This window comes from Gymnodraco acuticeps, unplaced genomic scaffold, assembly GCF_902827175.1.
Source record: "Gymnodraco acuticeps unplaced genomic scaffold, fGymAcu1.1, whole genome shotgun sequence".
Taxonomy (NCBI): domain Eukaryota; kingdom Metazoa; phylum Chordata; class Actinopteri; order Perciformes; family Bathydraconidae; genus Gymnodraco; species Gymnodraco acuticeps.
In genome coordinates this window covers 579,145-600,820 of record NW_022990213.1, presented here as the reverse complement: position 1 = coordinate 600,820, position 21,676 = coordinate 579,145, and the positions used below count along the sequence as shown (strand labels likewise).

The 21,676-nt window shown below is 39.3% G+C and overlaps 1 protein-coding gene across 2 annotated transcripts; it reads right to left on the bottom strand.

The window, feature by feature from the left end:
- Window positions 1-3,814: 3,814 nt before the first annotated feature.
- Window positions 3,815-13,770, bottom strand: LOC117547590 (sterile alpha motif domain-containing protein 9-like). 2 transcript variants are annotated; one of them, XM_034218412.1, is made up of 5 exons: window positions 13,600-13,758; window positions 12,036-12,098; window positions 10,764-10,809; window positions 10,594-10,658; window positions 3,815-9,108 (listed from the first exon to the last, which is right to left on the bottom strand). In XM_034218412.1, the coding sequence occupies exons 4-5, from the start codon at window positions 10,615-10,617 to the stop codon at window positions 4,585-4,587; spliced, it is 4,548 nt and encodes a 1,515-aa protein (XP_034074303.1). In that variant the 5' UTR covers window positions 10,618-10,658; window positions 10,764-10,809; window positions 12,036-12,098; window positions 13,600-13,758; the 3' UTR covers window positions 3,815-4,584. The 2 variants fall into 2 exon arrangements, with proteins under 2 accessions (XP_034074303.1, XP_034074302.1); XM_034218411.1 differs by lacking the exon at window positions 12,036-12,098 and having other exon boundaries at window positions 13,600-13,770.
- Between the last annotated feature and the right edge of the window lie 7,906 nt (window positions 13,771-21,676).

The following is a 21,676-nucleotide window of genomic DNA, read 5'->3' as shown; positions in this document are numbered from 1 at the left end:
TATCAAGTAGTCTGTTCTTCTTCTCTGTTTTCCGGTTGTTGCCTGTTTTGAATGACGAATACACACTACCGCCGCCTGCTGGTAAGGAGAGTTATTGCCACTCACGCATGGGCAGTTCGTACGTACTCGGCTGAAGTCTTTGCGGTGTGCTCCAGTCTGGTTCCAGTGCAACACATGGCCAACACGCAGGAGAACACGCCGACGCAACAGCGTGAGCAGAGATAGACTGCGCAAAATACAGATAGCAGGAGACAGAGGACAGCCATGGTCAGATAGGAAAACATTCAGGAGCTATCTGGATCAGTCTTATGCGACAATGGAAACTGAACTAAAGAGAACATTTGAAACTTTAGCAGTCTGCGTGATCTGCCTGCAGGGAGGGGCAGGCCGGCCCTGCGAGTAAAGTAACGAGTTACTTTATGTAGAGAGTAACGAAGTAGTGTAATATATTACTTTTTTTTAAAAAAGTAATATGTAATATATTACTTTTTTTTAGTAACGACCCCATCTCTGGCCATAAGTTATTCTCTCTCCGTTGGTGCGCTGGGCTAATGCTAATGCTAATAATGCTAATGCCAGCAAATACAATGGCGGCTTCACAAAACTTTTCAGAGTTTTACGGGGTGTGGTTTGCATTCGCCCAGCCAATCAGAAATTGGAACTTTTTTCTCCCTAGGAAAGTACCTGCTCTCTAGCAGGGACTGAAAAGGGGTGAAAAGTTCTCTTTTTGGTGTGAAAGCAATATCCCAGGAACTATCAGAACTAAACGGGAAAAGTACGGGGAAAAGTACTCCGGTGTGAAAGCGCCTCTTGGGGTGAAAGCGGCTTTTGACCATCAAATACACACACGCTTTTTGCCCCCCCCCCCCACTTCTGAAATGAATCCGCGCCGCTGCCCTCAGTGACTGGGACCTTGTTGACCCTCTCTGCCAAAGAGACAGAACATCAGTGACTCACAAAGTAGACGGGAAAAGTAGACTCACTTTTTTCTTACTTAATTAAAAGTAGTAATACTACATTTTAAGTACAAGTACTCAGTTACAAGTAAAAGCCTTGTATTCAACAATTTACTTTAAAAGTATCAGCATCAAGTTATTTCCTGAAGTACCAAAGGTAAAAATGACTTGATTATGATCAGAGGTGGAAGAAGTACTCAGATCCTTAACAGAAGTAAATACTTTACTTTATAAAGCAATACTTAATAGTAATGTCAATATACTCCATAACAAGTAGAGCTCCTAAATTCTAAAGTAAAACTACTAAGTATTATCAACAGAAAATGTACTTAAAGCATAAAAAGTGAAAGAACAATTCTGCAGAGAAATGGCCTCCATTACGTGATATATCATGACATTATCTGATTATTAATATTGTAGCATTTCACTGTTACGGCAACACTTTTTTTTATTATATTGTATACTTTTTGTGTACCTTGAACAGTCACTGAAATATTTTAGATTTCACATTATATTATGTTTTAAGTTGATCACATGCAACTTAATGCAACATCTTAATCTGAAAAGTCACTAAAGCTTAATAAATAATAAATAAATTAGTAAATGTAATTAATTATTAAAAGTATAAAGTAGCATTAGATGGAATTTCTCAAGTAAAGTACAAATACTTCAAAAATGGACTCAAATGCAGTACTTTAGTATTTATGTACTTTGTTACTTTCCACCATTGTTTACACCTAGCCTGTGTTTGGAAACCACAGCTCCCTTTCACTACAATATATAGGAAGGATACACTTATCACCAGAATGACCTTTGACCCCTAAAAGAAGACCCTTTGAAGATAGCTTTCAGCCATGTGTTGCAGAGCCACATATACCTCACATGTGACTCAATCCATCCTGACTGACGCCGCATACTAAAAACCAAATTAGCTTGTTGTTGGCATTTTGTGAACCTACCAAACTTAGTGTGACTAAAGCTATTCAAACTGAACAGATGTGTGAAGTTCTTTTAGTGTCTATAAGCTTTCTCCTCAAATGCAGACATCCAATCCCTTACAGATGTGTGTCACTTGTTGAGCCATCTGCTGCTCTGACACAGTGTGACACAGACTCTGCCGGTCTCCTGAGGCGGGGAACCTGAGCTCAGAAAGGCCAGAAAGCAGCATACATATTCAGTAAGGGGCTCCACACCTCGCTCATCATCCTGAACCACACACTGACACGGCATCTGCACTCCCCTACCCCCTCAGGAGCTGGTGGATGTAAGTTTGTGTTCAATAGAGATGGCTGAGTGAGAAGCTGCCCTGTTGTCCATTCAAACCTCAGACAAGTCACACTGTCCGTCATCCAGGGAGGCGGGACTTCCTCTGTTTGTCGACCCTGTTACTCTTTCGCCTCGCTCCTTCACCCTCAAGTTCAATTACAAACATCTGTCAATAGTTATTGTGCATCCTGAATGAGGAGTTTCTCAAGTGTATTGGCACCCTGTGAACTGCTTTTGAATATGTGCCTTATATTTACATACGGTGTACATTCATTTATTTCATTTCAGTATTGTCCAGTGGCATAACATTCTAAGATGTATTTTTTCATTGTATTGGTGTCGGATAACTATTCTATATGTGGTGTTGAACTAAAGGCAGCCACAAACTGGAATTATAGCACAGGTTTAATCATTTCTGAGGATGTTGCGCCCTCCTGTGTGCGTTACTGGTAAAAAAAACATCCCAAAAGTACTTCACCTCCAATACATAATTCATTATTATACAGTTTGTATATATTTGGTTGGTAAAGGTAAGTATTTTGACACAAACTAATATATGAATATGCACAATAAGAGGTATTGAAAAGTATGTGTTGGCCCTAACTCAATCCTTAGGAAAGGTTTTTGCCATCTTTACTTCTAGTGGTCTGCATGCAAGTATATCTGTCTTCATATACACACATACACATCTATATTCAGCTGCATACTCTCATGTGTACAATCTACGTGCCTGTGCGTTCTTCTGCTTCAATTTCTCAATCTGATTTAATACAATAAAACCAACATTTAATAGATTAGGATCTACTATTCCCATCAAGAAGAGGAAAGGAGAAATGTTAGTTGGGTCTTAGAAAGTCTGCTCGCTTCCAGGTTATCTCCATCCATTTATTACAAACTTCACAGAATTTGGAACCATCCCATTTGTCTTTAAATAAAACATGTTTTTTTTTAATTTTTAACACATTTCTTTTACCAAACCTTATCAATCTTTTAAAAGAGGTGGTTCTGGATTTGGCTTATTTTACTAATCGATTGATTTTTCACTTGCTCTAGAAAAGGCCTGCCGATTTGTATACCCTGCCCAGGTAAAGCGTCAGAGAGCAGGAGTATTTGAGGCTTGATACATTATGGTTTTGCTCAGTTATAACAAAATATTTTCAAATAATTGGCCTCCCTAAATCCACATTATCTTAAACACGTCAAACAGGTATCCATGTATTATTATTGTGGTGGGTGTAAAATATGTTTCATTTTTATATTATATTATAAATAAATTCTGAGTGACTGAGATGAAGACATTCTATAAACTCCTATTTCTTTCAAAGTCTCCTCTGAAAGTTTAGTTTTAAATCAAAGGCTGATTTCAGGATTTGTGTACATTTCAAATAATGTCGTATTTGGAGTTATGTAAAAAAGTAATTTTACTCAAGACAAGTTATGTTTATATTACGTTAATAACTAAGGCCCAGAACATATAGTACAAGGCAATACATTGATTTTGTGATACAAAGTTTTAGGATAGTGATGTTTCTTTCGTTTGGCTAGATAGCCAATAAAAACATTGCATTTGAATGTAAATAACTTCTTACATGTTAAGGTTTCATTACATCTTTATTAGAGTTATTGCAAAAATGGAATGCTCATTGTTTTTCATTGAATGGTATAAGAAAATGTGATTGAACCAAACTCTCAACAAAAGTAAAGGAACTCAAAAGCTAAACAGTATTATGGATGATATATATGATGAATAATTCATAATGAATATATACAAACAAATAAAATCAACATTTCAATATCAGTTATATAAAGATACAGACATTGTTCAAAGACTATCAAAAGCAAAATGGTTTCAATTTAAAATAAATGATGGAACATGATGAATCCCAGATACATGATGCAAAACATTTGAAATTCTTAAGAGTTATTTCACAACTTAATGTGTTCTTAAATATATAAAGCACATCATTTCATTTCATGGAGCAATATTATCAAACTGCCACACATTTGTATTTAGTTGATCCTGAACATGCAAAAAAGTAATAGTTGAATTCCTTTTCAGGTCATATCATTTTGATTTTCACCATTGTTAAAAATAATTGACAGTGACCTGTGAGCGTGAGGACACATTCAAACACAAGACATTTTCAATAGGTTGGATTTTAAGGTTATAATTGACAATTACTTTTCTTTACAAAACAACAGACTGAAAAAGGTAATGTACAGAGCCTGGGATGAACACAGAACATAGCTGTACATTGGTTGATTTTGCATCACTGTTTACTTTTAAGCCAGTGTGTATGAACAGAGGGATGCAATGTTTAGCTGAAAGCTACAGCATGTTGGAACAGGCTGCTTTCAAAGTTTAGTTAATGTCCAGTGCAACAGGGCCTCTCATTGAGAAACCAGTGAAGAAGGACACTGTTGACCCCTCGGCATGAGCATAAAGCTGACTTCTAAACATTGGGGTGACTTCAATCTTCAGGTTTGGGATACAAGTATCTGCCAGTATAAACTTATTCTTCACCTCGCCAGTGACCCTGCAAAGGCGCGTCTCCACCTCCTTCTCTTTCCATATTTTGCCATTTTCCCACTTCACAGCAAACTCTTCCTGCCCAGCCTTGATGCACTTTGTGATTTCCCCTAGGTGTACAAGTCGTCCATAGCCCTGTTTCCTCCCCAGGAAGAAATGGACAATGGGCCTCTTTCCATTGTACACTCCCTTCATCTCCGTGTGATAGGAGGTCCTCATCTGTAAGATGCACATCCCCAGACTTCTAGGTAGAACATTCTGCAGATTGCACTGCTGTGGCCACAACAACACAACGGCAATGAAGTAAAGGGACAAAGTCTCACTTATTGGGATTTGCTCATGCATGACTTGGTAAAGGAGATCTATTAGTTTCTGGTATGGCAGGATGTATTTTGATTCCAGTTTGATACAACTCAACACAACATTGACGTAGATGAAGTTGATTCTTTCCCTCACAGTCGGCCTATGGGGATGATCACAAAGGAACGCATACTGTCTGGCGATCTTATTCAATATATCAGATGAGACCTTGTTTGAGAGACACGTCAGAATCCCAGAGTAGCTGTCAGCTTTTTTCATCTCCAGGTATTGTCTTGCCTTGTGGAGTTTCAGCATGTTTAGCATGCCCTGATTCTTCAGAAGATCTGCAGAATCTGTCTTGCAGAAGAGATTTGCATACACTCTGAAACATCTGGAAAGCTCCTTTTGGGCTATTTGGTCACGATTGTCTTTCATTCCAGATCTGGAGCCCAAGTTCACATAAAAACTGTCAAGGAAGTCGAAGTTCACCTTCATCCTACATCTGAGGCTGTAAAGCAAATCCTCAAACGGCCTGAGAATCGTGTAGTAGTGTGTGTGTTTTTGGTGCCGTTTATCGTTTCTCTCTACATCCTGAAGTTTCACATCTCCAGAGAGTACCCCGCTCATAATGTCATGGCGGACATTGTCGTAAGAAAACACCGGGGTCTTTTCCAGCACTTCAATGACAATTACACCAACCTGAATTTCTCCCAGGCACCCTGCTGTGTTGAAAGGGCAGTTGTCTTTCAAGTTTTTCAATCGAAGCAATGACTCCTTCTTTGCAATGCTCTGTGTATCCTTGAACGCATCTATTGCTGACTGGGCCATTTTGAGAAGCTCGTCCAATTTGTTAGGACTGATAGGTTCCTCCTTGTAGTTTGCAATGGCATTTTTCAGCTCATGCTTGATAACTTGTGCTGATGTGTCAGCAAAATAGGAGCTGTCGTTGGAGAGTTCCCTTGCTCTACGTGCCCAATCTGCTGCCTCTAAGAAGTCCTTCTTCTTTAGGTAATAGTACCTGGCCAGTAACTGAGAAACAACTGCATCTTTTGGAAATCGTTTGGATGCATTTTGTAGCACCATCTCTTCAAGTCCTGGGGTTTCACTTGCAATGTGTTGAATTAGTGGAGAGAACTGAGATTCCTCCACTGAATGATATCTCTTCACCAAAATGTGGTGAACATCTTGCAGGAGTTGGTCTTTGCCTTGTGTGCTCTCATAAAGCTTTTCTGTGGTCAGCAGGAGGTCAGTAATATCAGCTTTGCTCACATTGTGTGTTGTTGTGAGTTCCTGCAAACAGTGCTCAGCGATACTTGGATGGATCATTTTCACGGCTTTAAATACTACCTTACCCACAACTGAGCAGGTGTCAATTAAAGTGGAAAATGTCCCAAACCCTTCTTCAACTTTGATGGTCCCACAGACTGGTTTTGGTTGAAGACCAAGAAACTCCTCACACAAGGAGACAGACAGTGAGGATCTGTTGCAGTATACCTTCAACAGAACTAGAACAGCCAGGAGTTGTGCATGTTTCTGATTTATGTTGAAGCTCTTTAGGGTATTGCGGGCCACTCCTTGAACATACTCTGGCTTGAAGTTCTTCTTCAAGATCATGAACCCATAGAACGTGTCTGCATTCTTGTGTGTCTTCTCTATTTCTTTAAGTTTTTTCTCAAACAGTTCCTGCTCCTTCTCGGAGAGATTGTTGCCAATGAATACTGTCTCTTCAGTTTGTTCAGTCTGTTCAGACGACTCTGACCTCATACAGTTCAGAAGAATTACCTGTGAAGACTTTGACTGAATCCTTTTCTTGGCACACTCTTTCTCGATGAGCTGCTGCAAGTCAAATACTTTTTCCTTATCATCAAAGTCATCTATCATCAGCAAAACAGGGATGCGTGGTGATTTCTCCTCATGTTTGTACATTAAAAGATTGACCACTTGATCAGCAACTTCAGCAAAGTCAGCATTGCTGTCTCTGAGGACTGCACAACGGAATTTGTCCCGGAGAGCCCATAAAGTGTGCATGGCCAAAGTTGTACCACCACATCCAGGCACATGCACAAGGTTGAACACCACACAGGCATTTCTCAGGGAGCACAAGTCTGGTATGACTGTGTCCATGATGAAGTCAAACTTGTCTCGTTTGATAAATGGTGTGGATGCAGGCTGCTCTGAGAAATAGAAATTCCACCATGAGACTTTTCCTCCCTTGTAGAAGTTCTCCTCGGTGACAATTTGTTCCTCGTTTCCTCCGTCACATTGGTTCACACACAGGACCTCTAAGGAACTCAGGCTACGCTCCACTTTCTTTTCAAAGGAGACTTTGCTTCCCCCCCCACAGGGTAGGAAACGACTGGACCTACGGTTTTTGGACAAAAGACTTAGGATAGTGCCATTGACTTCAGCAAAGCTGAGATCATATATGCATCTTCCAGAGATATTGATCCCGCACCGAACATCAATTAGGTCCTTCCAGGAGGTAAATGCTTTTTCATTGTCGCATATACAAAGGATTTGCTCTGTGCCTCTGAGCTCCTGCCAGAATGTACTGAAAGTCTCAACAAGAGGGTCCATCCTCTCACTCACTGTTGACAAAAGTAAAAAGATAACAAGGAATCTCTTGTTTGGAAGTACATCTTTCCGACACAAGAAAGAAATCACATCTCGAATTGAGGCTCCCTTTTCCATCAACCACTCATCTATGTCTGAAGGTGTCTCATCCTCAATACCTCCATTGCAGAACACCCAGCTGGTGTTTCGAGTTAATTTCAACTTTTTTGCAATGTCCTCGACTCCTTCTGTGATTTTATACTTTGCTGGTAAATGGACACTTACTGTACTCTGCTGTTCGAAGTGACATTGTAAACCATGTTTAGCTGATTCTGGATCAAAGTCCAAAACAGCTGTTGGGTTGAGCTCTACGAGGAATCCTAAAGATTCTAACTGGATTGAATGTGATTTGTTAGTTACTATCACGTAACACTCAAAGTGTGACTTATCTAAAGAGTGGGTTCCACCAGTTATCATCTGACTGAGTCTAGAGCCTTGGGTACTGCTTTTAATCACATTGAGGTGCTTCTCTTCAGCTTGTTTCCGGAGTTGTGACCGCTGTGCCATACCGTCAACGAACTGGTTGTACTCTTCCATCAGTTTGGTGGATGTGGTTGGTGCGAGAAGATTCCTGCTACTACCTCCATCTCGGACAAAGAGTTGCTTGTATGGTTTTGTTTCATTTTCGTCTGTTTCTTTACCTTTTCCTTTTTTTTTGGCTTTTTTAATGTTCATGTTGAATGTGTGGAAGATGCTTTCTTCACACAGCATACAGTCAGGAACTATGTCCACTTCTATGACACATTTGTCAGAAGATGTCATATTCTTGTTGAGAACCTCAACAAATCGAGGAGGTTTGATGCAATTTTGAGCAGATTGTTTGTGTTTATACTCAAAGTAACCATCAATGGCAGATTTTAGTTCCTTTAAATAGGCCTCTTTGTCCTTAACGACCACTCCCAACACTTGTCCATGGCTGAAATCTGGCTCGTCACCTATTCCAAAGTGTATGGTGCCATTTGTGCGGCTATTCATGCAGGCAGCTGCAAAGCGGATAACCTCAGCAGTGAACTTGCTCATTTTAGTTTCATCAGTTGTATTGGTGAAACCTTTATACTCATGGCAGGGTTCAATTAAGTCTAAGGCACCTGATTCTGGAATATCAAGAATGTTGCTCTCGATATATCTATGTGTATCATGCTGCCTACAAAATGGATAAGGCTTGCATGGTCTTCCACACTGATTTGTAGCATTTGTTGGCTCCTCTTTCTTAAATGTCACTAACTCATCTCTGGCATGAATGAAAAGTTTTGCAGGTCCAAAAGTCACACCCATTTGTTTTAAGTCTTCTCTATCTAAAAGCAAAAGACTTGGTCCATTAATGTCCTGCTCAAACAAGATTTCTGCAACTCCGTCATCAACATCATCTAACGTGAGAGTCCATGCTTTCACTTGATGTTTACTCCAGTCCTTGATGTCCGGTGGCAGATCCTCCTCCTGACTCTGAAATAAAAAAGTCCTGTTATTTTTCCAACTCAAATTAATGAACACTTATTTGTTGACCATATTAAGGTGTTGAAACATAAGGTGTAGTAATACATAACAACTTGAAGTTGTTTAATAGGTTAGAGTTTAGATCAAGGGTAGCCAACACGATGCCCGCGGGCACTTAGTCGCCCGCAGGGGCAACGTGAGTCGCCCGCAGGGGCAACGTGAGTCGCCCGCGGGGCATGTTCTAAAAATAGCTCGCCAAGCAAATCCAAAATGTATAAAATACACAAAACAAAAAAGGAAATGTAATTAAAAGAATCTACCCTATGCATAAACTAAACCTAAATCATAGCGAACTCTATCTACTTACTACAACTCTATATCTAACACCCCTCCTCCCCCCACCCCCAATGAATATCGACCAATCACGTTCTTGCTTGATTTGCGGGACCAGCGTTGCAGTCGGGAAGAAAAGCAATGTGGCACCTCCCCGCTGATGTTCCTTCTGGCAGAATCTACACAACACATCAGCCCCATTGAACAGCCTATACAGCACATGAGGGGCAGAGTTTTACTCTGTGTGTGTTGCAACTTGCATATATATTTATTCCACTTGACGCACACACACGCATGGCGTAATCTCCACTGGGGACAGGGGGGACATGTCCCCCGCTCTTTTCGAAATCCCGTTTGTGTCCTCCCACTTTACAAATATGTTTATTTTTATTTTTTTAACGCAAGCCGTCCTCGCCACGGAGGAGCACACAGCCTCTGTGAGCGAGCGACAGAGAGGGAGAGAGAGAGAGCTAGGAAGGGAGGGAGGGAGGGAGAGCTAGGGAGAGCACACCTTTATCTATTTAATATAGATAAAGTAAGAAATCATTCCAATGTGTACTATAGGACAGTAAAAAAAAACGTTTAAAAGGGGAGTGATTAGTAAAATATGCATACATAAAAAGAAAGAATGCTAACTAGGTAACATAAAATAAGAATAAACCAGTTTAAATTATGTGTTATTGGTTGTGATCATATTCTAAAGATGTTTGGATTATTGAAAAGTATACAGCTCCCTTTTATCTGAGTGTTGAGAGCTGTGTCCATACATTCATGTTGTTCTCAAAGTGCTCCAGATTGATGCTTTTAACTTCAACATTTTAAACAAATCTTCCATGCATGCCCCCGGACCCCTCTAGAGGAGGTGAGGTCCACCCCCAAATAAAGCAGGTTATATTAATTAAATTGAATACATGTTATTTTAGTAAACACTGAAAACGGGTCCCACAGACCCAAACAGCACACAAAGGTTAAAGGTCAGCATATAATAATATTAAAATGTGTAAAAGTAGCTAGCCCCTGACTTGTTTTATTTTTTTAAAGTAGCCCTCACTCTAAAAAAGGTTGGTGACCCCTGGTTTAGATTGATAACTTTATCGCATGCATGTAAATGTATTGCAAATTACATTCCTTTAAAATACTGATTGTTTAACTGTCATTTACCTTGATTTCACCTCGATCTGCCATGGCGGTGTTGGTTTCTTCTTCACAAAAGTAGATCACTAAACCTACAAAAATAATCAAATAATTTAAAAGGAGCAAATCACATTAGAGGACTATAAATTGCATAGGAAGGCTCGTTTAACATACAATAACATACATGTTCTCTTTACCTTTATTCCATGATAGCTGGCTCACTTTTCATCTTGACCATTGATGCTGCAACAGAAAGTAGTAATATAATCATATTGATGTCTTAACCTCTTGAGTCCGATTGCCCCCGCGGGACGCAGCATCTTGTAAGAAACAGAGTCTCAGGGCTTGTTAACATTTAACAACCTATTAATGATGCATACCCACTTAACGGGAGGAAACAGACAATATTAACAATTTGTACCTAAACGAAACACAATTCAAACACCAAGCGTCTAAATCAGCACTTAACGAAAACGAGCTAACGCTACATTAGCACATAACTGGCGACGGCGATTTTTCTATTTCATGCTATCTGCACAAACAACATGTCATATGAAAGCCTCCCCTCCCCTGACCTGCCATCATGGACCCCTGCCCTCAGACTCTCTAACCAGATCCGGGCGTTACTCACTCCACGCTCTTGTCTGAACTTGGGTTTTTGTGAAATGTCTAAATCCCCATGCATCATTTGGTAACTTGTATGAACTTGACAGCACAGGTATCCCAGCAGTCATTTTGGCATTCAGGCAAGCATTAGTGTTTGATGAATTTGCTTTTCTTAACAGGTTATTTAAAGTTTTTTCTCATATGTATTTTATAAATTGAGTTCAGAGACACATACACTGTTGTAACATGGAGGTAAGACATTTATTTAAAACCGGGACAGTGTACAAAAAACGGAATGCATCAGCTTAAGCACAATACTGATTTATCCCTGGGTATGCATTGCATATATAAAATTACATTTTTCACGTGACATAAAAAAAGACCTTAGGGAGTAACAGTTTTAATCTGACTTTAACGGTCTACTATGTGTAGGGATAGAATTCCTCAGTTTATTTTGCTGTAACTCGAAAGAGCAGTTTGAGCAAATTTAGTTGGTCCTTGTTGATGATCTGTCTTACTGTATATCATCCGGAATAAATTATTAAGCCAGGGGGAAATTAACCATGCAGTGTAATAGTAAAAGCAAAATAAACGAACATTGATCATGAGGAAAAATATTTCAAAGCTAATTTAGTTGTACAGTCAACAGTTAGATTGTTCTCCAATGAGATCTATCATACGTGTTATAAGAGGCTGTATGTTGTACAGGCCTGTGACCAGGAGGTGGTACAATAACACAGATATCTCATGCACATCATAGCTGCAGCTGTATTTAACTCATTACGAATACATTTGAATTATTTTGAAATTCAAATGATTATAATAGCGTTAAAACAAGGCCTTCTTCCTGTTGCCCTACTCACTCCAGCCAGAACCATCAATATAACGCTTAAACCTGTGGCCGTTCCTCTGCTGCTGCGGCTGCCCTAGGAAAGAAAAAGGAAGAGAAGAAGCGTGCTGCAGAAAGGAAATGGACGACTGTGATGCTGTTTTGGCTTCTGAGCCTAAAACCAAGGACCCCGTTGCACAGTTGGCAAAGAGTGTATGTGTTATGGATGAGTTCAAGAGAGGCCTACTGACTCACAGCGATGGAAGACGTATTCAGATGCTTTACTTTAGTAAAAGTACCAATACATTATTGTCAAAATACTTACAAGTAAAAGTCCTACATTCATAATCTCCAATATGTAATGTCCACAAAATGTACTTCAAGGTTCAAAAGTAAAAGTAATCATTGTGCAGAAAAATTGCCTTCATGTGTGTACTGTATATAATTATAATTATATATTGACATTTCTAGATAGTATTGTTGCATCAAGTAGCATTTTACTAGACAAACAAAGTTCTGATAGACTTTTTGTAAAATATTTAAATAGCTTGTCTCTTTTGTGACTTAAAGAGTTAGTCCACTAGTTTCATTTTGAGAGATGTGTTTTGTTAAAGTAGCTAAAGCTGTTAATAAATGTATGATTTATCTTTATAGATGTAGTGGAGTAGAAGTATAAAGTAGCATACCATGGAACTACTCAAGTAAAGAACAATTACATAAACATTTTTACTTAGTAGAGTAGTAGGCTACTTGTACTTAGTTACTTCCCAGGTCCAGATGATGCATCACCCACCTGGAAACGCCACTGTAATAACCAATCAAATAAAAAGATAAAACCCAACCCTAAACTTTATGGACCATATTTGTTAATTATTAAAATATGTGAAAGGACTGCCTGGTGTTATTTTTTCTTCTGCATTTAAGGAAGAGGTTACAGAAAAGAAAGACACAGGAAGTGGCCCTTGTGTCCATGAAGTATAATAATTAATTTAGTATATTGAAGTGCTGATGAATTAAATAGTGACAGTACTGTTTACATCCACCCTGACAACACACTGCACGTCGTGAATCCCTTCCTGTCTGTCTCAGGGTTTCTGCTGCGTCATGATGAGAAGCTCCTTTGGATTTCTGAAAAAGCTCTAATTTCCCCATTGTGCTCTCTGGTGCCAACAGTGGTTGAATAAAACCCGGACGAAGCTGCAGATGTAACTCTTTCTGCGCAATACACGACGTATTTAGCGAAGAGAAGTCTCACATTATAGTTTAATAATGGGTTTTATTTGACTGATAGGCCTATAGGTTTTTTTGGGTGTGAGTGCACTGCGATGTCAAAGTACGAAACAGGAAGCTCCTCAAAAGATTCGAAATCCGACAAAAATGTAATGTGAGCAGAATGTATGATCCGTAAAATCGAGACGAATACAATGCTAGATGAAACTGAGGAATGAAAGACTGATTTTCAATGATTTAGATCGTGACTGTTTTCTAACACTGCGCACACACATGGAAATAGAAACACACACACACACACACACACACACACACACACACACACACACACACACACACACACACACACACACACACCACACACTCACCATCCCGGAGATATGTTCCTCCGCAGTCTCGGTCCGATCACTGTCGAACTTGCACAGCTCTCAGAACTGACTTTAGTGATCAACAGGCTTCATCCAACACACCTTCATCATCCTCCTCCTGCTGTTTGCAGAGGAGAGAGCAGGCGATCTTAAAGTGGGCGGTCTGTTCTGAGGAAACGAAAGCTAACAAATACTGTGTGTGTGTGTGTGTGTGTGTGTGTGTGTGTGTGTGTGTGTGTGTGTGTGTGTGTGTGTGTGTGTGTGTGTGTGTGTGTGTGTGTGCGTGTGTGTGTGTGTGTGTGTGTGTGTGTGTGTGTTCTGAACTTCTGACAAACGAATCCTTTATGTTCCTCTTTTTTCCCCTCCATTTTTCAAGAAAATTGAAAGTACATCAAATATTATATACACACAGAACCTTGACATCAGGGGTACACAGGGCCGTCCCTGGCCAACTTGGGGCCCCAAGCGACATTGTGAGATGAGGCCCCCCACCCCCCACCGACAGGAGTGAAAACAAATGTTTGGAAACAAAGTAGCCTACTTTGCAAATATAATTGGTAACACAAAAGTGCAAAGAATTGAATTATTCACAGGGAAATGAATAAAGGATTAATTTGCATTGATTTTGCTCCACCACAAAAGGAGTCATTTTCTTGACCATAAGGACTTGAGAGCAAACCAACAAAATGAACAAAAAGATCAATGGTATCTTTTAATATGGCTATCAAAGAAAGAAATCTCCAAATTGACGCTTTGTGTTTAAATAGTTTGAGAGATTTTCCACTTGGTCTGTTGGAATAGACTGACTGGGACTTTTGTGTGAAATTACGCTTTTGGTCACAAATTGAGAAAACATCAGTCTAAATTTGAATAATTTGGCCTGTGAAGTTTTGGAGAGGTTCTTTATAAATCAAAACTGATAGAGGAGTCGGTATGTTAATGTGGCGACAAATGTTCCCTTTTCTGCTCTGTGTTGGTCTGTTTGACTTATTCAGCAGCATTCTCCACAGCCTGTGAAAAGTCTTGTTCTCCTTTTACTCGTGTTTGGTTTGGCTGGAACGGATTAGACACAAGCTCAGTTTACACCAAAAGAGGGGAAAAACCTGATTTTATGCCCCATTGTCAGTGGGTATGTTGGTTATTTGCAACCTAAGTGACAAATTGAATGAAGGACAATTGTGTATATAGCACAAGAAGCCCTTTTAACATTTTATAACATTTCCAGTGTTAAGAGTTATTTTGCTTAATAGGGTAGAAAAACACAGAAGATGGTTTTAGCGGAATAAAAAACAGAACATAAAGGATGGACTGATAATAGAGGTTTACATATATTTTGATTCATGCAAGTCAGTTAGCTAGCATTTGTTTTTATTAATACGTACTTGGCTCCATTATATCCTGTGCAACACATAAACATGTTCACCTTATGTAATAAATTGTAAAACAATGCATGTCATGTGTAAGAAACAGCTGTGAGCGAAACGACAGGACAGGATAATTCAAGGTTAGCAGGAAAATATGAAACGTTTTCCACTCAAACATGATTTCTTTGATACTAAGTTGATTTTTTAGATTTTCTTTGCCCTCCACGTTTGATCCTTTGTCTTTACAGTGCCCTCCCTCTGTTTTAAATCCAAGAGCTTGTATGCTGAGGGGTGGGGGGTTTGCTCGTTCCATGGAGCGCTACCTTGTTCCAGAGTGCCCAAGAGGGCCATATCTGTCATAGCACATTCCAGTGTGCAGGCATTTTGTGATTTTGAGGCTATTTCAGGGAAACAAGGCTGTTTTGAACATTTGACAGATTTATGCTTAATTCTCTCAAAAAGGTTACCGAAAGATACACTTTTTATGTATGCAAAACCTTAAACATTTCTGAAAATAAAATACTTTATCTGAATACATTTTCTTTAGAGGCACTTTTTGATTTTAACACTATTTCAATGGAGCAATCCAGTTTTGTTGACATCACTGCTTTATTCTCTTTTCTTGTGTTACTAAGATACTTTTAGTTACACTTTAATGGATGCAAACCTTTTTAACCGGGTAAAATATTCATTAATTTGTAAGGAATTCGTTTTCTTTATGTCTCTCTAAAAGGCAAGTTTGTGATTTTAACACTGTTTCGATGAAACACAGCAGTCTTGATAACTTGACATGACTAACATTACTTTTCTAAAATATATGTTTTTTAGAAGCGTTACTTTAATTTCTTTCATGTTATTTTAAACACATTACTTTTTCATATTTTTCAACATACTGTGATATTTAGTTTTTTGTCTTTCTCTCCTTTTTCCATTATACTTTACTGAAAGATACACTTTTCTTTTTTAAAAGCTGACCACTACCATGAAAGTACTCTGTTTTATTAGATTTCGTAAAGCATCTGACTCTTAATGGCAGTTTGTGATTTTGAGGCTATTTCAGTGAAGCAAGGCTGTTTTTTGAAACATTTGGCAGATTTATGCTTAAATTCTCTGAGAAAGTTACTGAAAGATACACTTTTGTGTATAAAAGCTGAAAAGTAGATAATGAAGTACTTTGTATTAGTAGATTTCGTTAAGAATCTGACTCTTAATGGCAGTTTGTGATTTTGAGGCTATTTCAGTGAAACAAGGCTGTTTTAAACATTTGACAGATTTATGCTTAAATTCTCTGAGAAAGTTACTGAAAGATACACTTTTGTGTATAAAAGCTGAAAAAGTAGATAATGAAGTACTTTGTGTCCGTGTGAAACCCCCATACAGAATGTCAGTCCCTGTGTAAAACTTTTTAGTGACACTCTGCAGATTTGTGTGTAATTCTCTCACAAAGGAACTGTAAGATACACTTTTTATGTATGCAAAACCTTAAACATTTCTGAAAATAAAATACTTTATCTGAATACATTTTCTTTAGAGGCACTTTTTGATTTTAACACTATTTCAATGGAGCAATCCAGTTTTGTTGACATCACTGCTTTATTCTCTTTTCTTGTGTTACTAAGATACTTTTAGTTACACTTTAATGGATGCAAACCTTTTTAACCGGGTAAAATATTCATTAATTTGTAAGGAATTCGTTTTCTTTATGTCTCTCTAAAAGGCAAGTTTGTGATTTTAACACTGTTTCGATGAAACACAGCAGTCTTGATAACTTGACATGACTAACATTACTTTTCTAAAATATATGTTTTTTAGAAGCGTTACTTTAATTTCTTTCATGTTATTTTAAACACATTACTTTTTCATATTTTTCAACATACTGTGATATTTAGTTTGTTGTCTTTCTCTCCTTTTTCCATTATATTTTTTGAAAAACTACATAGTGATTTCTAGCTAAATACAACATGCAACTAATACATTATACAAAATTACGAGTTTTTGCGATATTTTCAACACAATATACTTGTACCTTTTTTTTATAGGGCTTCAAGATATTTTGCCTGTCATGCATAAACACGGTGTATTTTCTTGAAACTGACGTGCTGTCCGTTTTACAAACAAGTTATGTTTTCTGCTTCTTCATCCTCTGAATTTTCCTCCCCCGTCCCTCTTCCTTCACCCCTCACAACAACAATCAAGGTGGATCTGTGAAATGAAACACCTCTTCCCAAAGCGTGACTTCCCTATTGAGGGCATGCGTCTAGGGCAGTAGGGTCTAAATCGATTGGCCAGATATACTAACATGCTGAACGTACGGTATGTTTGAAAAAAGACTAACCATTTATCCAGTTCAAGCTGTCTTTAAGATGTGACATCGCGCACTGACTATTTCCCGTAAAATCGTGACAAACTATTACTTATTCTTAAATTTGATCTCTTGCTGCATGGTTGAAAATGATAGATGAAAAATAACTTTTTTTAAAAGAGTCAAGTTTTTCAAGATCAGATACAGGTCAAGAAAATGCATAGAGGAGGTATGGTGCTGGCTCATTAGCCCTCTCCCTCTTCTTAGAATGATCCTGTGCACTTATAGTTAATAAAAGTAATTACACATTAGTTCACAAATCCATACAACTAAAAGAGAATATCCTTAGGTATCACTATTAAAACCTAAATAAGATCTTTTGAAAATAACCTCTTTGCAAACAGATACTTCTTGTAGTTAACAGTTTCACAACAACTTGAAAAGAAACATCCTTAGCCAGCACACATCATTTAAAACAAACCCTGAATCAAATCTAGAGAGGACAATAACGTTTTTAGATGTCTTGTTGAGTGAAAATTAATGGCTGTTTTTATTTAATTTGAGTTTATTTCTTTTTTAAAAAAACTAACTTCATCCCTCTCTTCTCATCTCACAGAGAGTGTCTTAATTAACATAGGCATTTACACCCCAGGCTTATCTCAACCCCCACATCAAGGGGGGGCTCCAACGTGTGTGTGTGTGTGTGTGTGTGTGTGTGTGTGTGTGTGTGTGTGTGTGTGTGTGTGTGTGTGTGTGAATTGTTCTTAAAGGTAAGGGTTAGATCATTTGGAGAAAAGTGAGAGTCTTTTGCAGTCAAACCGGGGAAAATCTGCCACTTCCTCACAGAGCCCCTCCTCCAACACACATGAACGCGCGCATGACCAAAAGAGGGCACGAGATACATTTGTGCACAGACTGTAGGCGTCTGACCCCCGCACTGCTGCTGCATTCGTTTCTTGACTGACGCTACGGACGGATGGCTGTAAATTGTCACAGGCTGATTAACCCCCATTCGAGGCGTCTCTTGCCATTTTTCTTTTTTGAAAAGGTGACTGGGTAAATGGAATTGCTGTCTTGTTATTTCGTTTGAGCGTATTTCTACCTAATTCCACCCCCCACTATTTGTTGCGTCATAGCCCCGGAAGGGGTAGAAAAGGGGGGAGGCTGGGAGGGGGGCTGGGTAGACAGTCTCACACATAACTTCAAAGAGGCACCTAGATTAACATCAAAGGTTTATAGCACACCAGTGTGAAGTCACACCGGCCTGTTATAACACTTCACATCAAAGGGCAAACACCAAAGGCTAATTAGATTAGACATCATAATTAGATTAGACTTCATAATTAGATTAGACAACAAAAGGGCTCTGAGGGGGGCCTACAATACAGCTTCAAAGAGACTTAATCAACACATCAAAGAATTAGACAACAAAGGCGCTAGCCCGGGGGCTTTTCACATAACACACATCAAAAGGATCTCGAACAAAGGCGCTACACAGGGGGGCATTTCACCCCTAGGGGGTGATGACCCCTCACCCTCACATCAAAGGATCGCGAACAATGGGAGGCGGGACTTAGCTCATTTGCATAATTGGGGGCGTGTCCACCTGTCACTTTTTATGCATACTAATTAGACAAAAGCGGCATGTGTACTACTACTCGTAGTATGCTTGAAATAGTGGCTCTGGAGCAGCCTTCCTCGACATTGAGAAACACCCACAGAGACGAGACAAGAAGAGAGAAACAGGGTGTTTCTCAATCGCGAGGATACTGGCTTGGTAGTCGCGTACTTCCAAGTCACTTCCTTCAGAAACGAAGCAAGTATACTTCCAAGCCACGGCTTCGGAAAACGAAGAAGACTGGAACAGGCTAACAAGTGTGCCACTCTCTCTAACGGTTTCAACATAAACTGTACCGAAAGTAAATACCTCACGATGTCTATCTAATTATGAACTTGCTTTACTTTCACGGAACACATTTTTGGTGATAACAAATGTAACAAAGTAACATATTTACATGTTCTACGCCACTACATTTAAATGTGTGCTGCGTCGGTTCAGCCATTCTCCGCAAGAGTTTTTGAAATTGGTCCGTGCGCAAAGCATTGTGTGGATTTTAAGGACACAAAGTCTACCCATGTGCAGCCTCGACATTTCCCCCAAACCAAGGACGCGGCCTCGGTGGAATTCCAAGTATGCTGGAGATTGGAACGGTCCTTCTGCGCCACTTGATGACGTAGCATCCTTGAAATATTGACTTGGAAGCCAGTATCCTCGAGATTGAGAAACGGCCAGAGTCGGAGTAGTTTCAAATGGCGTGCTCAAAAAAGAGAAAGGTAGACCGCAAAAACAGAGCATTTAATTTGTCTCTTACTGGACCTCTTTGAAATGCAATTGAATACCCCTGCATTATAGCAACAACAACAATAATAATAGCAATAATAACTGGGAGGGGGGGGGGGCGCGGCTGTTCTTATGTTCTCTGAGGGGAGGCTCACCTTCTCACAATTTGAAAACCCCTCCTTTAGTGTATTGATTAGAGGCAATATGAGAAGGGTCTCCCATCTCATATTGTCCCCAAGTCTTTCTGCTATTGTTGTCATCCCGCTCGGTCACGTATTCTGCCGAATACCTCATGCCCTGTATGATATTTGCTGTGTTACTTTGAATTCATCCATCCACTGTTCATCAACTTTTCATTTTATATTTTTAGTTCAGTAGTTTTTCTTGGTAGTAAAAAACTTCTCATGTTTAAAGCCTCGGTTCACAGAGTCAAATCACAACTTCGGATTATGACACCTTATTAATTGATTGCTCTATGATAATTTGGTAGTGCAAATACATTTAAGTTTAAGGTAAAGTTTGAGTTTCAATAGCCAAGGTTATCTTATTAACTAATAATTAATTGTATCCTTCAACGGGTAATATGCCACAATAGTCAAACATTCCTAATATCTGCTTTCCTGCAGCTTTAATTCACAGACTCCAGCCTTGATGGCAGCATTATTAACAACCGTCACGTTAAGAGCAAAGCATGCTGGACCCAAGTACAGGACACATGATATCTTGGCAGAAAAATGCTTTAAATAGTAATCAATCCAGCAGAAAATAGCAGGGTAAGGAAATTACAATGAACAAAAATCTGATCAAAACAGAAAACCAGAACCTAAACTATGCAAGAGTAATCACAAGGACGAGACACAGCTGGGGAAAACACATCAGGTGAACACAATCAGCTAATCAAACAGGCGGGAAAACAGAGACAGGAAGTGAAGACTTTTCAAAATAAAACAGGAAACAAGACAGATCATGACACCCTGCCAGTGAGTGTGAGATAAACATGACTGCAGAAGTACTTTGTACTGAGTTTTGCTCACTGTCTTTTCATATACCTGTATAACAGATATGTGGGATTGTGGATATACGTATCATTGGCAAAACGTACTTTATTTCAAGACAAATAGAACCATAGGAAAAGGGACCACATTACTCCTGTTCTGGCTGCCTTACACTGGCTCCCTATAGAACACAGGATAGAATTTAAAATTCTTCTTCTTGCCTACAAAGCCCTTAATGGGCAGGTGCCATCTTATCTTAAATAACTCATTATACCCTACTGTCCTACTAGGGCATTGCGTTCCAAGAATGCAGGGTTGTTGGTTGTTCCTAGAGTCTCTAAAAGTACAATGAGAGCCAGAGCCTTTTCTTATCAAGCTCCACATTTGTGGAATCAGCTTCCAGTTTGTGTTCGGGCAGCAGACACCCTATCCGTTTTTAAGAGTGCGCTTAAGACCTTCCTTTTTGATAAAGCTTATAGTTAGGGCTGATTAGATTCAGCCCCTAGTTTTGCTGATATAGGCTTAGTTCATCTTACTTCTTCCTTCTCTCTGTCTATACCTGTGTACTCTCATGTTCCGATTAACCCAGCTTCCCCAAATGTCTTTCTCTTTGGTGTCTATATACGCCGGGATCCGGAGTCATGGATGATCCTGCGGTCCTGTGTCCTGGATCGCGAACCCTGGATCTTGAGTCGTGGCTGTGGTCCTGGATCATAGGTCCTGGATGGATATCCTCGTGGATTCATCTTCCTATTATACACACATGCATTTCCAAATATTTGGACTACCTATGTTGTAAATGTATTATCTTTTCAATTTACACACAGCATCTATTGCACGTCTGTCCGTCCTGGGAGAGGGATCCCTCCTCTGTTGCTCTCCCTGAGGTTTCTCCCATTTTTCCCTTTAAACTGTGGGTTTTCTCTGGAAGTTTTTCCTTGTACGATGTGAGGGTCTAAGGACAGAGGGTGTCGTATTGTCATACTGATATTTTGTACAAACTGTAAAGTCCACTGAGACAAATGTAACATTTGTGATATTGGGCTATATAAATAAACATTGATTGATTGATTGA